Source organism: Synchiropus splendidus, chromosome 13 (assembly GCF_027744825.2).
Source record: "Synchiropus splendidus isolate RoL2022-P1 chromosome 13, RoL_Sspl_1.0, whole genome shotgun sequence".
Classification (NCBI taxonomy): Eukaryota; Metazoa; Chordata; class Actinopteri; order Syngnathiformes; family Callionymidae; genus Synchiropus; species Synchiropus splendidus.
The window spans coordinates 17,308,986-17,328,430 of NC_071346.1; the positions used below are offsets into that span (position 1 = coordinate 17,308,986).

Below are 19,445 nucleotides of genomic sequence, written 5' to 3' on the forward strand. Positions count from 1 at the left end.
AAGGTCAGTAATACAAGAAGCTCTCAATGATAAAACTATTATCTCCACCACTCTATTAGTGCTCTGTTTAATTGTATTTCAACGAAACGCACAGGTTTTATGGGAAATGGGTGGCAGTCATTTGCTAACGCTGGTGTTCCGTGTTTTTTTATGAGTGCTGCAAAGAAGCAGCATGTAATTTTCAACAACCAAGTGCCCAGTTTCATAGTATTACACTGTGCACATCACACATCTGGAGTGGACAGATGGGCATTTGACAAAATAAAATAACTTGAGGATCCTTCATCAATTTGTTGAGTAATTCGATTAGATGTCCTTCCAACATTTTTTGGAGGGTCAACAGATGCTTTGGTATCAATAACCCGTCAGACCCCTTATATCCGTGATGTGTTCATGTAGAATGTAAAATAGCAAACTGCTTGCACAAAGCTGAAAATCAGCATAACCTGGCCTCCATGAATGAAAGAATGAGGTTGTGACAGGGACTTCAGGGGAAACACTGCTGGAGAAACAAATAACACACTTGGGGGAGAAGTACAGTCATGTGTAAATGGAAAAAGATGCACAAAAAGATAATGTATACTCAGAAACTCACGTAAGAGTCCAATAATGTTAACATCTAACATTGAAGTTCACACACTGCTGAACTGTTGGAGTGCAACCTCATTTTGAAAGTTCCTTTGATGAGCAGAATTCCAGAATGGAATTCCAGACCCTGAGGCTTGGACGTGATTCTGAGTGTCTGTTGGAAGATATTGGCAAAGGTTGCAAAATATTACTACATGAAAACACAAACATTGTTTTTGCCCAAATTGGTTTATTTGGCAATTTCTTGTTTTAAAAACAACATATATAAAAACAATAGAATTCTGTATGTGTAACAAGATCAGAAGATAAAAAAAATGTCTGTTTCAGCACTTGTCAGACTTAATCAAACTTCCAAAATAAGCTGTGATCGTCTTCAATTTGTTGTTGAGGAAGTTCTGCTCGACTTCCACCTTCCCCCCAGGACAAGCCAAGGAGATTATCTTTGGGAAAGAGGACAAAGTTACAAATACATGGCAGGACACAGTCATCTAGGCAACTTTTTCAGGTCTGTACACAATTTGCATCACTTGTCAAGAGTGGGACAATGAGCTACTAAATTTTAATTCACCACAAGCAAAACTAGCAATACATGTAAGAGAAAAAAAGACACATTTTAAAAGGAACTTTCTTCAATAAAAAGTAACTAGTATGCATGGCATGGAAAATGGTAATCACAATTGGAGCCTATAATTATAGAATGTAAGGTTATATCTGCGATCTGTTCATGTTGAATGTTAAATAGCAAACTACTTACATAAAATAAATAAAGAAAATCTGATCTGCATATTTTAGCCCCCCATGAAGACCTTGAAGTTCAACCTACTCATAAATCAATGAATCAATAAATGAAAATCAGAACACAAACCTGGTCCATGTCAGCGTTGCGAGGCAGAAAGAAAACAATATTTTCAGATACCTTCCTGGCCAGCTGAAAAATCTGGAATGTGCACAGAGTTATGGAAAAATAGTATGACACAGGGAGGACTAAAAGCGAGAAAAAAAGTAGTCATAAAGTTTCATTTCCCCATCAGCAACGTTACCGACATCTGTGGTCAATTTTATGGACTGAACTAAGATGATGTCTCATCCGACTATTGTCAGGCTTCTTAACTCAGACTTCAAAATCCTCCAAGACATCTAGCTTACAATGTCTCATCAAAGAGAACACAAAAGTAACACAAAAAAGAAAATGTGTTGAGAGGTGATGCTACTGACCACACATGACATCATCAATACCATCATCATTCATCATCTTCCAGAGATCATTGATGCCTTTTGTTTTGGTCCATTCAACCGCGATCTTGTCTCTTCTCCGTCACTCACTGTTGAACGCCACTAACTTTCTCCCACTGCATGTATTCTGCGAGCAAATTCAGGAACGCTGCTGCCAACTGCTGATCCATTCAGCCCATTTAAAATTGAAATGGATATCAATGATATTTCAAATGAAAAATGCGCCTTGAGAGCATTTAGAAACTCAGCATTTCTTCCCTTTGTTAGATTTGGAATTGCTTTCTGGTCACGATTCAATCAATTTCAGGTGAATTTGACATGAATTTTAGCATTTCATGAGTCACATTAATGCTTGGAGTAAAATGACACAAATGCCAATATACAAGTTACAGCAATAAATCAAAATCGAATGCACAATGTATGAAGTTTTAGCTTTCTCAAAGGATATCCATTGGGTTCCATCATGGTGCCAAGGTCAAACACCTCTGCAGTGAGGTAGTTTGGCCCACCCCAAGGAGGTGACAGGAAGACAACATCACCGCGGAGATGAGGGGCAAGTTGCAGGAAGTCCCCTTGCACAAACTCAATTCGATCAGCCACACCATATATGGTGGCATTATGGTGCGCAAGTTCCAAACGCAGAGGGTCAATATCAATAGCCAAGACTGTAAGAAGGATCATTGGAGAGAGAAAACGTATTGATACACTGCCGATCATCATGTGGTCTACGAAGGTCATCTGAACAAGGTGAAACTTACCTTGTTTTCCGGTTAGTGCGAATTGGATTGCGTTTCCTCCAACTCCACAGAATGCGTCAATAACAAGCTCTGTTTCACCAAAAGTGCTGTTTACTCTGAAGGCAATATGCTCAGCAATCCTCTCTGGAGTCACGGAGAACCAGCCCTCTGAAGCAGGACAGAATCACAAGAACACAACATTAACCGTTGTTGACGTTCCTGTGGCTGTGAGGAGGATCTGACTCAAGCAAACCAGGCCAGCACTACTGCTGTAGGATCACCCAAACTACGAGGACAATGAGACCGTGGGTATGTATCAGGAGGAGCTGCAGTTAGCTTAAAAGTCTCAGTCTCAGCCACAGTTGTGAATATTGCAACTGAATAGCCAGAATGCCAGGAGACAAAGTTTGCATCAGTAAATGCGTAGAGTAATTCAAATTCACCTTCCTTTTCCATGACAGTCAGAAACTCACAGTAAGGCTGAATAACTGCCAGATTGAGAAAATGTAACGTGGAAAACTCACTCATTGGACTTCTGCAGCAATGGAATCAAACCCACAACAAGTTGTCCTACATGGTTTAAGCATCAAAACACTTGCTAGCTCTCAAACATGCACACACGAGTGCTCAACCCTGCTGAAAGAGTGCATGAGTTAAAGCCACTGGCGTAATGGAGAGACCGACAGGAGTTACGGGAGAGTGCAGTAGGTCCTCCCTCTGTTCACTGGAGAGGGTGGTGGGATTCAGCCTCTAAGCCAGGGGTCTGGAACCGAAGAGACGTGGGAAGAAGAAGTAGTAATACACACACATTTTAGCACCATATTGTCAATAAAATGGCTGTAACTTCATTGACCTGATGTGACAAGGTGCAATATTGGCAGCGTGAAGACCGTATAGTTCCATAACTTAGTGATCAATGGTTCATCACTATCACAGTTATTGAAGTAGCTGTTGAGGGGGACGGTTTCTCACATGTTACTTCATTTACTAAAGTGGCTGGACAGGATGGCTGTATTGGAACGAAGTCAGAGAAACTGGTTAGTTGTGACGGTATTTCACTCTCTGATCTCAGATGTCAGCGAGCTGTCAAAGCGCCAGACATTCAAAGAGCCAGACTCCTTCATCGAAAGAGCCACATCTTGCTCGCGAGCCATAGGTTCCTGACCCCTGCTCTAAGATCTCTCCTGCAGGACCAGTGGCCCAAAGCTCCACTCTCTGCCTGTACAGCCACCTAGTGCAGGTGACTACTTTTCAACCGTACATATTAACCCAAGCTATTCAACAAGCCATCAGATATTTTTTTTAAGAAAATATATTTTAAAAGACATGTATGAAGTCCAACCAACCTCTGTCTAACCTGATGCCTTCATCAAAGCGGGAAAAGAGTCTGTAGCGCTGAGCCCAGTATTTGGCTAGGTCTGGGTCTGCTTCCATCTCCTCGGGAATCTGTGGACAAGTTTTCCTCAGTTTCCGTTTCTTCTTCGGCTTCTTCCCAACTTCAAGACAAAAACAAGTCCATTCTTGGGATGCGGCGAAAAAAGGTAGCTATTGAGCAGTGTGTACACACCTTTAGCATCCACGCATGGCTGAGGTAGGAGGAAGTCTGGGATTTCCAAAGACTCAAGTGGACCACCTCTTCCATTGTGTTCGGGCTCCTCACATGCCCCAGTTTCCTCCTCCACGGCAAAGTCACTGCCGAGGAGCCGACTATCCAGGCTTGATTCCTGTTCCTTCCCACTTTCTTCACCCAGTACGGAACTGGAGTCCGTCAGTTCCGGAGCAGTTCTTTCAGCTGTTGTGGTGTCTTCAGGATCTAGTACTGTAACTGGGTCATGATCGCTGAGGCTCTCTGTGTCTATAAACCTTGTTTTGAGAAAGTCTTTGACCTGAGAAAAACACCATGTATTAGTATTATTGAAGCATGATCACATTTTATAGCTGACTAGTAATTTATCTGTCACACCACTGTGTCCAAACTTGCAGGGCAATCAGTTCTAAGAGTGAATATTTGCTTCATGAAACATTCTCAAAATCTGTCAGGAGCACTTCAATCCTGCCAGATATTACACCACAGGTAGTGCCTCTGGCTCACATCCACCTCCAACTAAGAGGACTACTGGGTGGTAGTAGTAGCAGTCGTAGTAGTAAGTGCACCACCAATTTTAACTTTTGGCAGAGGTAACATTGTAAATCTGACATCTTGTCGTATCATCATCTCATTGAAAACAAACTGGATGCAGTAGCTTGTCTTGTTTATGTTATACCTTGGAGAGAGTGCTTGTACTCTGCGTGTCGTCTCCACTCATCTCAGAGAAGTTGGTCTGTTTCCTGATCTTGCATGCCGCTCTTTTCTTCCTTTGATATTGTTGTTGTGAGCTGCCTTCATATTTACGTTTGATGACAAACCTGTTGGATTTTTGAAAACATAAACCAATCTCAGAGACATGTTCATTTCCAGGAATTCGAATTTGAATCTCAATTGCCAACCAGACACGGGAAGTTTATCATTCCAAATATGGTTCCAACTCATGGTTCCATTCAATACTTTCAGAGCTTTCATTGCCTTTGCTTCTTTATTCTTCCTCATACTCTCCAGAACCCCACCTTTACTACACCAAGTCACCTGGCTCTCTCTTTACCTTGACAACTAACTTTTTTTCCTCTCCAGAACAAATACAGTTCTGCCCTAATCCCTTCTCCCTGAACAAAATTCTTCTTGCCTCCACTTCCACTATTTACTCATGAGGTTCTACTGCCATCCTCTTCCTTGTCACGAACCTCATTCTATCCATCTCTGCTTACGTTGCCCGGCAACACCTGAGATGACGTCATGTAAGCACCTCTACCCACTCCAACATGTCAACCTGCACTCCTGTCTCTTTCGGGAATAATTGACTGAACTATTCTTCTTTCACATTTCAGAGGAATTTGTATTGTCCTACACAGTTTTTGACTCACAACAACAAACATTCTTATTGATGAAAATATATCACAAAAATGTAAAGAAAAGTGACAAAAGATATTTAAGACCTACGGCCATGTCACCTACTGAAACCTGACCTGAAGAGCACAAAACCAATATACAGTACGTCTACACACAAAAAATACTCCAAAATGACCTTAAAAAACATCATATCTATACTTTTTTTAAAGATTAATTGTCATTTCCACTTTCTATTAAGTGGCAACTGGGATATAATGAAAGGAAATATACTTACAAAGGTTTAGGGTTGCATCTAAGTCCAAGTTCGCTCAAGGTTTCCTCAGGGGTCAGATTTGGGGTCTCTTCCACATCCAGCTCATGACTGCATGAATAAATATACAATAATAAAGCTTTAGTTATACCGCATTTTTCAGAACACTATTCACAAACTCGAAGGGTGTCAGCATGTTGTCGAGGTCCAGGCCAACACGGGCTTTAACAGTTACCAATAAAATAAAGTCAATTCTAAGGTGGACAGGAGGCCAGTGCAGAGAAGTCAACAGTGGAGTGATGTGCTGCCCTCTGTTAGAGCCAGTTAGAAGGCTGGCTGCCGAGTTCTCAAACAACAGGGGGAGTGAGAGAGAGTTCTTGTTGATACCTGTCAGCAGAGAGTTACAGAAGGCCATGCATGACAATAAGAACACATAAATTATGTATTATCTAATTCGGCATATGAGAACATGGGTTTGATGTAATGATATCGGTTTTATTTGAAGGAAACAGGACTGGACTGTTTTAAATGTGAGTATCAAAGGAGTCCAATAGGACACTGAGATTATGGACTATCAGGAGTGATGTTTTCTACAGGGTGCCAAGGCTGCTATCAGTGAAACCATGAGTTTAGTGAGGGGAAGACAAATATTTTTGTTTTTGACTGGTTCAGCTGAAGGAAATGTTCTGCCATTCAATTAGTGACAGCATCAAGACATACTAAGACAGTAGCAATGTATAGAGAATTGGTAAGTGTGGGTAAGTAAATCTGTACGTCATCTGCATAGCAGTGTTGATGACAAATGGAGGATTTGTCCAAGAGGTAGAACGTGGATTGAAAATAAAATGGGACCTTAAACAGAATCTTGCAGCATACCACAGGTAAATCTGGCTGTGGGTGAAGAGCAGTTCAATATGGTGACTAAAGTCTGAGAGATGTGACTAAAACCAGTGTCTGTGTACCTTCAGAGAGGGACAGCTTAACAATTGATAAAATGCTAGGCCCAACAACAAAAAATAGTTTGAAGAAGTGTGTGGGGTGGATATCGAGGTGGCATGTACGTGGCTTCAGATGGGCGACCGTGTTGGCTAGGTGAGTCAGTAAATAGTGAGGGAGGAAGTGAAGTAGATGCAGATGGCATTGGTAGTGACAGATAAGTTTACAGGTGGGGTAATAATCTGTTCCCTAACCTTAACAACCTTAAAAGGTCAGGAAGTTTGTCACATAGTTCCGTGGACCGATCTGAAAATGTTATGGAATTTAAGAGCTGGAATTGTCCTTGGAGCTGTTAGAGGATATTAGAGTTGTAGAGAGAGTTGACAAGACTTGTTGTAGTAAGTTCAACACAACTGCTGCTCAAGAGTTCCTTTCCTCTTCAGTCACTTGTGGTGCCATAGAACTTTTAGGTTCCTCCATGAGGCATACAACTATGAACCATGCAATGAGATATATTATAAAATAACATGGTTTTTCCTCCTTGGCTGAGTGGCAGAGTTATACATGACTGTGAGCATAATACATGTAATTACTATGCTTTGCTATGATCTAAAAATCCAGGAGGAGTACTAAACACGCTTAGAGATAGAACTAAATGTTTTTTTCAAACCTGCGCTTGATTGCTTCGGTTTTGCCGGATGGGGGATTGTTGTCATCTTCTTCATCTTCTCCAGACCGCAACATAATTCTGGATTTAGATGCACATGTCCAGTTGGAGCTTGAAGGGGGGTTCTGAGGAGCTAAATCCAACATTTGTATTCATTCGCCAAATCAAATGAGCTGACAGTCAGGCATTACCTGTTTGTGGTCCTTTATTTTGTTGCGTGGCTGAATCTGAAATCTTTTCCCCATTTGCACCATCAGACGGTTGATCTGCAACACCAGGATGGCTTACAGGCTCTCCACCCAGTGAGCATGTGCTTCCAAAAAGATCTATCAAATAATCTTCCTGAAGAAAACCATTTGCTTTCTCAGTTCCAGCGTTATTAGACTCTTGACATAAAGGCATCTTTTGGTCTTCGTACAATTCCTGAACTGTTGCAGGTGAGTCTTCACTGTGACTCTGCTCGGTCGTCCACCCCAGAGCTGTCCAGTAGCAGTACTGATGCCAGTAAGAATTGTAGGTGTCCGTCACATGCTGCTCCCAGTCAGTCTTGGGGTCTTCATCATCCCATATAGCTGTGAATTTTTCAGCATGTTCCGTGGACTCAGGGTGTTTCTCCAGCCAACTACTCCAAAGTAGGCCCTCACCATATTGAGCTTATGGAAACAGAGGTAAGAGAAGGGTGAAATGTGGTAAAGCATTGCTCAGTTTCTCTAATCAAACATATTCAGCCAGTTTTGTTATAGTAATACCCACAACCAACTTCCATACCATGGTGAAGAGGGATTATCACAAGGGAATTACAACTGTGACGTTGAAATTCTTCTCATTCTAAATGGCTGGACAGAGCTCAGACCCTCTCCCTCTTTGGCCCTGAATATTTGGAGTTTAAAATGCCCCCTGAACTTTAAAAACACACCCAGTCTAACCAGAGATCCTTTTGTTCTGGGCAAAAGGCTCCAGATTGCACTGTATAACTCCATTTCACTGTTTCAAAAAACTCTCCATGAACATTAACGTCAAATAAAAGTACATTGTCTTTATACCCCAGTATGACTCCCAGCCAGAAGCCACGTCTTTTTTTTCAGGAACTTCCTCTTGTAGTTCAATCTGTTGATCTTCAAACACTGAATGATGGTCCGTCTCATCATCCGAAATGTCAGGGCAAACTGAAACGCAATTACAGTGGAAAAATAAGCGTAAATCTACACACAGTTCATCATTAATGCTGGTAGGACTATTACACAATACCTGCTGAAATCGCAGGTGGGTCCGAGTTTTCGTCGCCTTCTATATGATGAGTAGACTGTTTTCTGTATTCTCCATTCTTCTGTCAGATAAAAGACATACATACTTATATGAAGGAAGATTGGCAGGTTTTTTACATCATGGAATTGTAAAAGTCAGAATATCCCATATGTAAACCACCTCCTTTACCATCTTGAGCTTCTTGGAAGAGCTTGCAAAGGCCAGTGGTAAGCCCATGCTCGCCATCAGTAAACTCTCTTCATCGAGTGCTTCTTTGCCTTGGTCTTCTTCTTCTTCATCGTTACTGCCACAGTCCTCAGATTCTGGTTGTTAACCACAAGAAAATAAGTCCAATGTTAAAACACGACAAACCAAACAATGAATTGGATTCATCGTGAACTGCATGAAGAAACCCATATGTAGTGTTCTGGACCACCACGCAGAATTCGCATTGTTGTACCTTTGGCTTCACGTAGTCTTGGGTCAAACACTCTGTTATCAGAACGGTACAACTCTCGGTCCCTATAAGGAGGAAACAAAACGTGCAATGCTTCTGTATTAATGTGCAGTACATCGCACGCACGTCATAACAATGACAACTCACTGGACGAAGACTCTGGAGCAGCAACACTGGACGTAATCCATGGTTTCTCTGTTGCTAAAGAGAATCTCCATCATTTCAGTCCTTCTATTTCCGACAACCAACATGATTGGAGGCTGCAACTGAACTTAATTTCAGCAAACTACAATGACAACATAAGGCTTTTCAGCGCACGACTAACTCTGCGTCGGTGCAGGACCGTCGCGCACTTGTGGCGTCACGACAGCAACGCCACAGGGACAAAACACAACTGTCCGGTTGCCGCTTGTTGATGACGTGCCGTATTTCAAGTTCACCCGGAAGACTGTCTTTTTCTTCTTTACCAACAGTGAATTCATTTCTTTCGATCAGCAGAGTTAAAGACTTTTGAAGCTGATTTTAAATTCAATTTCCACCGGGAAACACCGGAAGTGTTGTCATATGTGTTTTCTTTGGCGGAACTCCAGACAGCGACTCTGTTTCCCGGGACGTGAACACAGACATATCGCCGTCTTTGTGCGACGGAACGCTTGTGAGACCAGCAGAAAAGCGCAATGAGATTCTTTTGCTGAGGTAAGGCTTATTGTACAAACTTCTTATTTCACGCGCTTTGCTGTTCTGTTATGCACGAGCAGCGGTGAATGACATTTCTGTTTCTTTTGTTTTCTTTCCCTCACAACTGCTGCCCCTTTCCACGACACTATCACAAATGGCATCTATAAATTGGCGTAAATACACGACATTCTCGCCAACTGATCTAGCTTAGAGAACGTCAAGAGTCTCGTGTTTTCAGCCTTCTATGCGCCCAGAATGGGAAGATCATATTCATGTGTTTTGTCATGTGAAATATGCGCTTGCCCAACAAGATTTAATCGTGATCATGAACAACTCTCAACGTCCTACTTGTTTTTCAGTGGTGTTTTTTTCCACCCAGATCATGCCACTGTCGTCACATTCCTTTACCTTATCAGATCATGTTTGTTTCCAGGTGTTTTTCATAAAAACTGACTTACTTTCAATCTCTAATTCCAACTAAGCCATACGATAAACAACATGAAAGTGGCTAAAACGACCTACTGTGACAACAGACAACTCAAGTGATTGTTTTGTATTTGGAATATTGACGGTTTTTAATCATAATCGGCGCCGTTATGGCTTGGGGACAGAGGCTGCGCAGTAGTCTGTTTGGTATAGAGCTCTGTGTGTAGTGTTTACCTGAGGGTGGGACAGAAAATAGGCCACTGGCTGGGTGAGATGGGTCTGCAGCGATGCTGTTTGCCCTCTAACCAACTGTGTCCATGTTCTGCTCCTCAATGTCTCTGCAGCCTTCATATTCTGTTCTTGTCCAAAAAGAAAAGAATCTGATGATGGGACTTTGTGTCGGTCCAGCAGCAGAGTGTATGTCTGTCACTCTCTATCCAGTGCAGACTCATTGCTGCCGTGTATGAGGCAGATGGTGGTGCTGTCAACAAACTTGTTGACACTTTGGCTTTGGGAAGTGCAGAGCGTGAAGAGGAGAGAATAGATTGCACTTCCTGATGTCCTGAGTCATGAGCCTTACACATAAGACGAAATATGTCAATATTATAAACAGGTGGTGATATTAGTGATAAAGCTCTACTTATTTATTATATATATATATATATATATATATATATATATATATATATATATATATATATATATATATATATATATAGGGCTTAACCGTCCAAAGGTGGACGGTTAAGCCCTGGGCTCTATCAGCTCTAGATTTACGTCTAGACTTCGAGACCCCCCTGAGAATCCCGGCTGACTCGGAGTAGTCAGCAGTTCTACAATGTAGTTGTGGCCAAGAAGAGATTTAAAGGTTATTAGTAAAATCTTAAAGTCGATTCTAAAGTGGACTGGGAGACACTTCAGAGAAGCTAACATGGACATTTTCATAAAACCTGTTCCCTAACAGCTCCTTGTATTGTATTCTCTGAATTACCAGTTGCTTGATTTCATCATTTGCACTGAGCAAGATGTCAGCAGATGGGAATCATTCTTGTTTCACCAGAGCAGATGGCACCGTCCCTTTCCTGGTAAGGATCTCTGACTTGGCGTGTGCTTTCTTGTGTTTTCACATACAGGTAGATCTTCATATGTAAATGTCAGTCAGGTCTCTCTCTCTCTCCCGCTGTTGCTAAACCTGAAATTGTGGGTCCAGATATACCTCATTGTTTGGTGTGAGATTGTCGGACCGAGTGACATTGACACCACTGTAACGGAAAACCCTGAAAATGCTGATCATCATTTAAAAAAGATGACAGGACATACAGAGAAATGCAGAATGTCGCTTGTGGGGCCAGCACTGATCTATGTGGGTGTCCATGTTTTACTGTAGACTTACCCGTTGCACGTATTGATTCTAACATGCGCGTGGTCTATCGTAATATACAGTAGCGTGGTCCAGTTTTTATTTGTCGGTGTTAAAATTTTAATACAAATCCAACAAGATAATATTTACATGTTTATTTAGTTTTAACAATAAAAAGTAATTGTCTCAATTGTTGTTTGTCTTTAGGTCTGCGTCTTGCATATGTGGGATGAATGGGCTGCTCTTGGTCAACTGGAGGACTACCTAAATGTTTTGGAGTACCTATTGTGGGTCTTCACCCCTCTAATCATCGTCTTTGTCCTGCCTTTCCTTATTGTCATCCTCCTCTACCTCTCTATCCTCTTCCTTCATGTGTATAAGGTATGTATTTAACTTGATACCATTTAGGTCGCATTACTTGTTGTCTGACATTATAAAGACTATAAGATAAACATTACAAACTTAAATTCTTTGAGACCTGTGTCAGTTTTAGGTTTTTGTTTCAGTATACATAATAATATGTGTACCATTTGTAATTCTGCAAGTCAAGTGTCTGTGTACAATGTAGATGTTATTTAAGGTGCTGTTTGTTTTGTTTGTTATTTTCTTATTCTTTATGTAAAAACACTAATGTAAAACTATTTTTTAACAGAGGAAAAATCAGCTTCGGGAAGCTTATTGCAACAACTTGTGGGATGGAGCAAGGAAAACTTTGGCCACACTGTGGGACGGACATGGGGCCATCTGGCATGGTAAGTAATACCTGTTGCAAAGCCTTCTGGACAGTTGTAGAGTGAAAATAGTGTGCCTTTCTTTGCAAGCAGCTTGTAATTGAGTTGCTGTATTATAACTTTAGGTTATGAGATCCATGGACTGGAGAAGATCCCGAATAAAGGACCTGCACTGATCGTATACTATCATGGAGCCATTCCTATTGACTACTATTACTTTCTGGCCCGTGTTATCATCCAGAAGGGTCGGACATGCCACTCTGTTGCAGATCACTTTCTCTTCAAGGTCCCAGGTATTTGTCTTCATCTGAACAAAATGTTAACGTCATTTGTGACCTTACTACTGACTACTGTCTTTTGTGGACCTGTTTGTTTTGCTCTTGTTAAACATTGATAATCCCAAAATGCACTGGAGCACACTCAACTATATTTTATAAAAGACCTTTCAATTTCACAGAGAAAATATGCTTTTGCTAAATTTGCCATCTGTTTTCTACAGGCTTCAAGCTCTTGTGTGAGGTTTTTAGTGTTATCCATGGTCCTCAGGAGGAGTGTGTTCAGGCCTTGAAGAATGGTCACTTGCTGGGAATTTCTCCAGGAGGGGTGCGAGAGGCCCTTTTCAGTGATGAGGCCTATTCTCTTATCTGGGGAAATCGTAAAGGCTTCGCTCAAGTTGCCATTGACTCAAAAGTGGTGAGTCACTTTTCCTAACTTCTCTGTTTATTCTGTTTTTGGTGCAATGCAACCACGTGTTCAATTCATTTTAATCCATTCAATTGGTCGTCTGTTAGTGATTCTGCCAAATTTCGCTCAGGATGCGCTCAGTGTGTTTGTAGCATTAGCTACCAACTTAACTGGTTCCGACATGGCATGACGTCAGTTCTGACTCGTTCAGTTATTCTGAGTGGTGAGCTTTCTTAGGTTATAATATTGACTTTATTTTGTTTAAGAGTGCCCAGGTATATATGTCTGCATTTGTTGACTGTTGACTGTTATTATAGTTATTATAGTGTCCTATAGTTTTCATTTGAGATGCAGCTATTTTTACCATGACGCGCTGCTGTGTTCTGATTTGTAGCGCGTTGGGAATCGAATTGTACATTCTCCTGAATCAGCAGTGCATGTGTGGAGGTGTTATGTATGTATGAATAAAGAGGGAATGACTGAAACAATTTATACAAAGATGCAACACGGTGCTTGATGTAATAAAAGCACAGCCATTAACAAGTCGCTCAGAACTGTTTGACAGGATGTGTGATAACATTACTGTGGGCATAAGATATTCTATTATATAAAACTTCTGTGGAAAAAAGCACATTGTAAAGTTCTAAGATAGATTCACAAAAGAGAGACAAGTTTATATTACAGCGCTCCGATTATCACTTCCTGTTCCTCTGTACATTTCGAGTTGTGGTTCGTGCCCTGTGAACTATAAAATAACTGGAAGAGTGGAGAGAAAGAGAAGGTCAATGATGTATAACTGGCTGCTTTTGTCTTCTTTCCAGCCCATCATTCCAATGTTCACTCAGAATCTAAGGGAAGGATTCAGAACTTTAGGGAATCTCAGTGAGTATTTTCAGAATTTGCAGTTGGTCCTTCTGTTATTCTCATTGTCATTTCATGGGTGAAAAGCTGAGTACTGCAGTTTGTGTCTCCCCGGAAAGTAAAAGCAACAGGTGAATGCCCCGCTGTCTCTGGCTTGTTAACCATGTCCTGGGCTTCTGTCACTCTGACCATCAATGGGCTGGTTCCTTTAATGCACGCATCACAAAAAAGGATCAAAGTCGATCATTTCTTTTTTATTTTATGCTCTTACTAGCACACACACAAGGACAAGGACTTTGTCACTTGGCTTTAGTACACCCCCACACAATCTTCCAGGAACATAGTAGTAAAGTATTTTCAAAGAGAAAAAATCCTGCATTCAAATTCCAATACCATTGTTAAAGAATCCTTTAAAAACTTCCTGGATCCTGATGCTAATCCGGATCACTCCCAAAACCTAATCATTTGGTCCGATTTCACGCTTCCAAAGCTGTCAAAACTTCTCAAGTTATTTTGAACACAAACTGATAACCTCCAGACGAGGGTAAAAAAAAACTTTCAGAAGCAGCTCATATTTGTTTTGATGTTTTCTGCTCTTCCTCTAAAACATTTTATTTTACTTCTATTTACAGGGTTTTACCGCTGGCTCTATGAGAGGTTTCGCATTCCATTTGCACCTGTTTATGGTGGCTTTCCGGTGAAGTTTCGCACCTTTCTGGGAGATCCTATTCCTTACGATCCAAAGCTTAATGCTGCAGAGCTGGCAGAAAAGGTGATTTTTTTTTTGTGCAGAAATTGTGTTTAAACAGAATCTTCCTCCTGTATTTATTGTCGCTGTAATCCAATCTGTTTTCCTTACATTTCGAACTTCAATGTGGTATTACCATTGTTCTACAGGTTGCACTGTGTGAGTACAGTGGATAAACGTTTATGTTGCGAATTTCAAACATTTTATTCATTTCAATGAACCATGTCACATGTGGGCTCCCCATCATGTCACCTACTCAGTCTCGTATGCACCAATTTAGTTTTATTACATTTTTTTAATTAAATTATTATACCCATTCAGACATTATTTTATTATTTTTATTATTATTACTAAAATGCTGATTACTTCTGGACTTCCATGATGAATGCATGATGTACTGTATTGTAGATTTTGGGTGGACCAGGTTTTGTGGTCACACTTTTCACATCCTTATGATCCTATAATTCTTCGACTCAACAAAAACAAATTACCAAAATCTCATGTATATAGTTTGCATTGGTGTCATTTTCGTATCTTGTCACAGAGTAATTGCAGATCAAATACAGCGTCAACATGTAACATGGTGCCTCACCATCAGGTAAGGTTTCTCAGGATTCGAGCCAAGCTGTCACACTGGAGTACTAAAGCTAGAAGATCAGAACTTACAAGAGAACACTGACGCATACTTTAATATCGCCTGTATACCAGTTAGGATTGTCATCTGAATGGATGTTATTTTCAAATCTGTTTTTTATGCGTGCCCTCTGTTGGGGAAGCAGGGGGTCCAAAGCCCCGTCCGCAGCCCATAACTCCGCCCCCAGCCAGCACGCCAGACATAACAGGTTGCTTTGTAAAAAAAAAAAAAAAAAAAACGTAAAACTGACTTTTTATGAAAACAACCGTCTCAGTCAAATAATAGTGAATAAAGATTAACTCAGTAGCTGTTGCCGCAATAACACTTTTCAGATCCTGAGCAGTTGTTTGAGTTGGCTGACCCTGATGAATTAAAAGAAAAAATCAATTTTTATCATGATTCTTTCCCTTACGACAAGCTAAGTGTCTACTGCTTTGTTCATCGTCTTTCTTATATTTATGGAAAATAAGCGTAAAGTTGTATCAGTTGTGTATCTGTGATAGTTTTACTGCTTGATTATATACAAGCACTAATAATCAGACCTTTTGGGTCACATCAGTACATTAATATGCATCAATCCAGTTGCCTTAAATCCTCAATTATTCACTAACTATTCGCCCTGGCGTCCCATGTATTTTAGTGTTGTTTTTATCAGTTCATGACCTCGGTGAAGGGAGTTTTTTTTTTTTTTCTTTATTTTCGTGGTGGTGGGGTTTAAGGAATCCCCAATTCATGGAGTAGTGATGGGTCGATGAGTTGTTCTGTGTGGCCACTAGATGGCGCTGTTGACGTAGAAATGATGTGAGTTATCAATGAATTCGTCCTAACATTTTATGACAGGGGCCACATGGCGACCTAGTGCTTAGCACTCTCACCTTGCAGCAAAAGGTTTGATTCTCGGGTCAGACTTTCTTCTTGGAGTTTCCACGTTCTCCCCAGATGCGCAAGGGTGTTCTCCGGTTTCCTCCCACAGTCCAAAAACATGCTCAGAAGGTGACACTCTTAATATTGCCCTGAGGTGCGCGTGTGTGTGAATGGACTGGCGACCTGTCCAGGGTATTCCTGCTTCTCACCCCTCTGCCATCTAGTGACAATGATGACACTATTTCACGGAAACCTCTCAAAAATAAATCAACTTTCAATGTGATTAGCGTTACATTGTTAGTTTAACATGGTTTTCACAGTCATTTGGAGTGAGCTTCTTCTGAGCTACTTTCCTCTAATTTTCTAATTTTAATAATTCAATAATCAATATAGAGCATGAGAGTGACAAGGATGATTGTCAAGTTATTTGCTTTTTAAAATCCAGATTTTCCTTATCTGCAAGCAGGTGAAAAACCCCAAATAAGCATTTACTGTAGTCCGAAATCATTCTTTTAATTTACTGTATTTTACACAATCACACACACATGACCCTTGTCATTTATTATCAGCTCAACTTTGGTTAATTTTTTTGACTGCTGTTGCTCATTGATGAAGACATCTGCAATTATTTGAAACCCGGCAACAGTAACTAAAAATGAACCAGTTTACGAAGTCAGCCCCACATGTAGCTGCTACTAGGTGCATTGGCTGGATCAAAGAACAACTGTTGCTGGCTGCCCCCCCGGATCTCCAGAAAAGGACCTGCACTGCACTCCTTTTCTCTTTTATTCTATTTGTTTTTTATTTGCAAAATCTTCCACATCAGTAAAAGTTGTGTTGGAAGCGAGGATGCCAGGCTCAGCTGGAGAATGTGCTCTGGCCTCCCCTTGTGGCAGAGGGCAGAGAGACATAGAAGTTTGAGTCAGTACCAATGTCCATTTGTCTATTTAGTTATGATCTTGGTTTATTGTCAAACCCTTAATACAGATCATTTTAACATCTCATGAAAGAGCCAGTACTGTTTTAGAAAATGTCTTGTGGGCTGTCGCTCACTGTGGTTTGCCCTGCAGGTCCGACTGGCTGTTCAGTCTCTAATCGACAAGCATCAGCAGATTCCAGGGAACATCCTGAGAGCTTTGCTGGAGAGATTCTACAGTAATCCAAGTGTGAATTGACAGCAGGCTCCACACCTGCCTGTGCAGCGTTCCCTCATTGCCATTGAAGACTAACAAGAAAACATATTCCATAGCTGTACACATGTACTTCGTCCTAGTGCGTACTTTCCGAAGTTGAAGACATACCTCTCCTGTCTGTTGAGATCTGTACAGTGGGGAAAAGAAAAGTCGACTGGTTTCATCCTTGTCGATAATGGCATTCCACAAGATTTCACTGGAAAGAAATGTTGTTTTTGCTACGGTGTAGCTCCAAAACATTCATTACGTCAGTTGGTCGCATCACTATAAACTTAAATCCATGAACCCTTGAATCAAAATATATTGCTAATATTTGCGATGAAAAGATTTCGTTATCATCAGATGTAATGTTACATCGTATTGTATTTATGTTCAAGGTGTGTGTTTTGTTTAAAAAGTGTCTTAATAAGAGTATGTTTATATTGAACATGAACGAATAACTTAAGTTTGGTCTTGATGGTCAACATGCTAGCTTAGTGATGTATTCTTAAATTATTGTGTTGCATTTTGAACAGGTGTTGGTCTCTTCTTGAATATGTGGAATAAATCTATTTTATTTAAATGCTCTTCCTTTTTCTCATCTTGATGATATGATACAGTGAGCTATTATTTTAGCCTACAATGGGATTTTTTGGATGTTTTTCGCTACACAACGGCCAGGGTTTCCACTAATCTGAATGTACTTGAAATTCTTATAGCATTGAAATTCTTATACAAATATTTTCAAGACATTAAAAAAGAGCATTAGTTTAAATAAGGAGATATAAAACTTGAATATAGCCACCATTGTGATTTATTGTGCTCTTGTGCTTCTTGATGTAAAATAAACAACCACTCGGACTCGGAATCAAACTTACACCCAATTATAATGATTCAGTTATTTCAAAGTCATCGTCCTCAAATTGAAGCTTAACCTCATGGGGTTCAGCCACATGTCCCCACAAAGTCATACGGTCCTCACTGTGTTTTGTTCCCGCAAGGCAGGATAAACAAGGCCACATATACACACACACACACAATTATATGTCTATTCAGACGAGTCATGTCACTTACTTACAAAATGCGGACGGTGTTCTGATGGCATTGTGTTGTGGGGCAAACTTAATCATCAGAAGTGCAAGCAGATCACATTGAAAGGAATTGAGGGCTGTGTCTATCCCTTTCAGCCACGTTTCCATGATTGACAGATTAAACTCTGCACATGAATAACTTTGTTATAAAGTATATAAACTGGGTAGGTGGTTTTCTATGACGTCATGTTAACATGGTCACACTCTCCATCCAACAAGCAAGGCTGAACCAGACTTCATGTCATGGAACTACTGTATTTCTCCCATATGTGTCCCATGGTCTGAAGTTACGGGAGAAAAAAAATACTGTATATCCCCTATGTAAAATAAATCCCCAAACTGCTCCTTGGATTGCGCAATGTCTCGCCAGCACACTGTTGACACGCATGAGTAGTGGACAGTGCAGCATCCCCTCTAAACTGACCCCATTGACCACACACCACCCCTCCCATGTTAGTCAGCTCTACGAGTTTTTTCCCCCCCACCCATTGTGAGTCACAGCCCATGTCTGACCTGCTTGATTCCTGGGAAACTTGTAAGATTGCTGCTTCCTTTGCCTAGAAGGCAGCTACTCGGGGAGCGCACCCCAAGTGAGCAGCCACAGACCAAGCTGTCAGAGTGCTTTAATGAGAAAGGTCTTGAAAACTAGTGCCGCAGTCGAGACCGTGCAGAGACCAGAGAGGATACAGCAACCAAGAACAAGACCAAAGAGGGGATGAGCCCAAGACAGAGACCAAACTGAATACAGAATAAACTACAACCGGTAGTTTATTTGGCAGTAAGAAATGCAATGCATCATGTGTCTATGTGCCTAATAGACAACCTGAATTCAGTTTCGTCTTGGTCTCTTTATTCTGGACACGTTCTTGACTATAATACCACTGAAAAGTCAGAATCCTCTTCTCAGGGAACCACAAGACCCACACGAGCAACCAGGGTCTGTGACCTGATAGAAATACTGGCTCAACTGCTTGGGTGCAAGTAAAGCAGACTGCAGCATGACTTCCACCACAGAGACCTTACTTGTGGGCTTAGGGTTGGTCCCTCTGTAGTATGCCTGAAACTGGCTGTGATCTGGGCTCACGTGGAAAACAACCCCTCGACGGTGGTAAAGTGAGAGGATTCAGAGATCTGGATGC

General features: G+C 41.0%; 2 protein-coding genes across 3 annotated transcripts; one reads left to right on the forward strand and one right to left on the reverse strand.

The window, feature by feature from the left end:
- Positions 1-792: 792 nt before the first annotated feature.
- Positions 793-9,430, reverse strand: tgs1 (trimethylguanosine synthase 1). 2 transcript variants are annotated; one of them, XM_053882741.1, is made up of 15 exons: positions 9,205-9,430; positions 9,061-9,122; positions 8,790-8,923; positions 8,604-8,679; positions 8,399-8,521; positions 7,547-8,008; positions 7,359-7,488; positions 5,777-5,863; positions 4,823-4,964; positions 4,126-4,444; positions 3,905-4,054; positions 2,580-2,726; positions 2,268-2,486; positions 1,454-1,530; positions 793-1,028 (listed from the first exon to the last, which is right to left on the reverse strand). In XM_053882741.1, exons 1-15 carry the CDS (start codon positions 9,306-9,308, stop codon positions 912-914), a joined length of 2,349 nt encoding a protein of 782 aa, XP_053738716.1. In that variant the 5' UTR covers positions 9,309-9,430; the 3' UTR covers positions 793-911. The 2 variants fall into 2 exon arrangements, with proteins under 2 accessions (XP_053738716.1, XP_053738715.1); XM_053882740.1 differs by having other exon boundaries at positions 794-1,028; positions 8,604-8,682.
- On the forward strand, positions 9,192-17,798 carry tmem68 (transmembrane protein 68). The gene is made up of 9 exons (XM_053882742.1): positions 9,192-9,753; positions 11,156-11,246; positions 11,729-11,902; positions 12,174-12,273; positions 12,378-12,545; positions 12,752-12,945; positions 13,758-13,818; positions 14,430-14,569; positions 17,114-17,798. Exons 2-9 carry the CDS (start codon positions 11,187-11,189, stop codon positions 17,216-17,218), a joined length of 1,002 nt encoding a protein of 333 aa, XP_053738717.1. The 5' UTR covers positions 9,192-9,753; positions 11,156-11,186; the 3' UTR covers positions 17,219-17,798.
- The last annotated feature ends 1,647 nt before the right edge of the window (positions 17,799-19,445 follow it).

Bases quoted from the DNA above. Each gene is read 5' to 3' on its own strand.
- tgs1 (XM_053882740.1), bottom strand. From the start codon at position 9,308: ATGTTGGTTGTCGGAAATAGAAGGACTGAAATGATGGAGATTCTCTTT. The intron at 8,683-8,789 runs GTAAAGGAGGTG...TTTATCTGACAG, and splicing joins CTTCCAAGAAGCTCAAGATG to AAGAATGGAGAATACAGAAA. The intron at 2,487-2,579 runs GTAAGTTTCACC...TCCTTCTTACAG, and splicing joins CGCACTAACCGGAAAACAAG to TCTTGGCTATTGATATTGAC.
- tmem68 (XM_053882742.1), top strand. From the start codon at position 11,187: ATGTCAGCAGATGGGAATCATTCTTGTTTCACCAGAGCAGATGGCACC. The intron at 12,546-12,751 runs GTATTTGTCTTC...TGTTTTCTACAG, and splicing joins CTTTCTCTTCAAGGTCCCAG to GCTTCAAGCTCTTGTGTGAG. The intron at 12,946-13,757 runs GTGAGTCACTTT...TCTTCTTTCCAG, and splicing joins TTGCCATTGACTCAAAAGTG to CCCATCATTCCAATGTTCAC.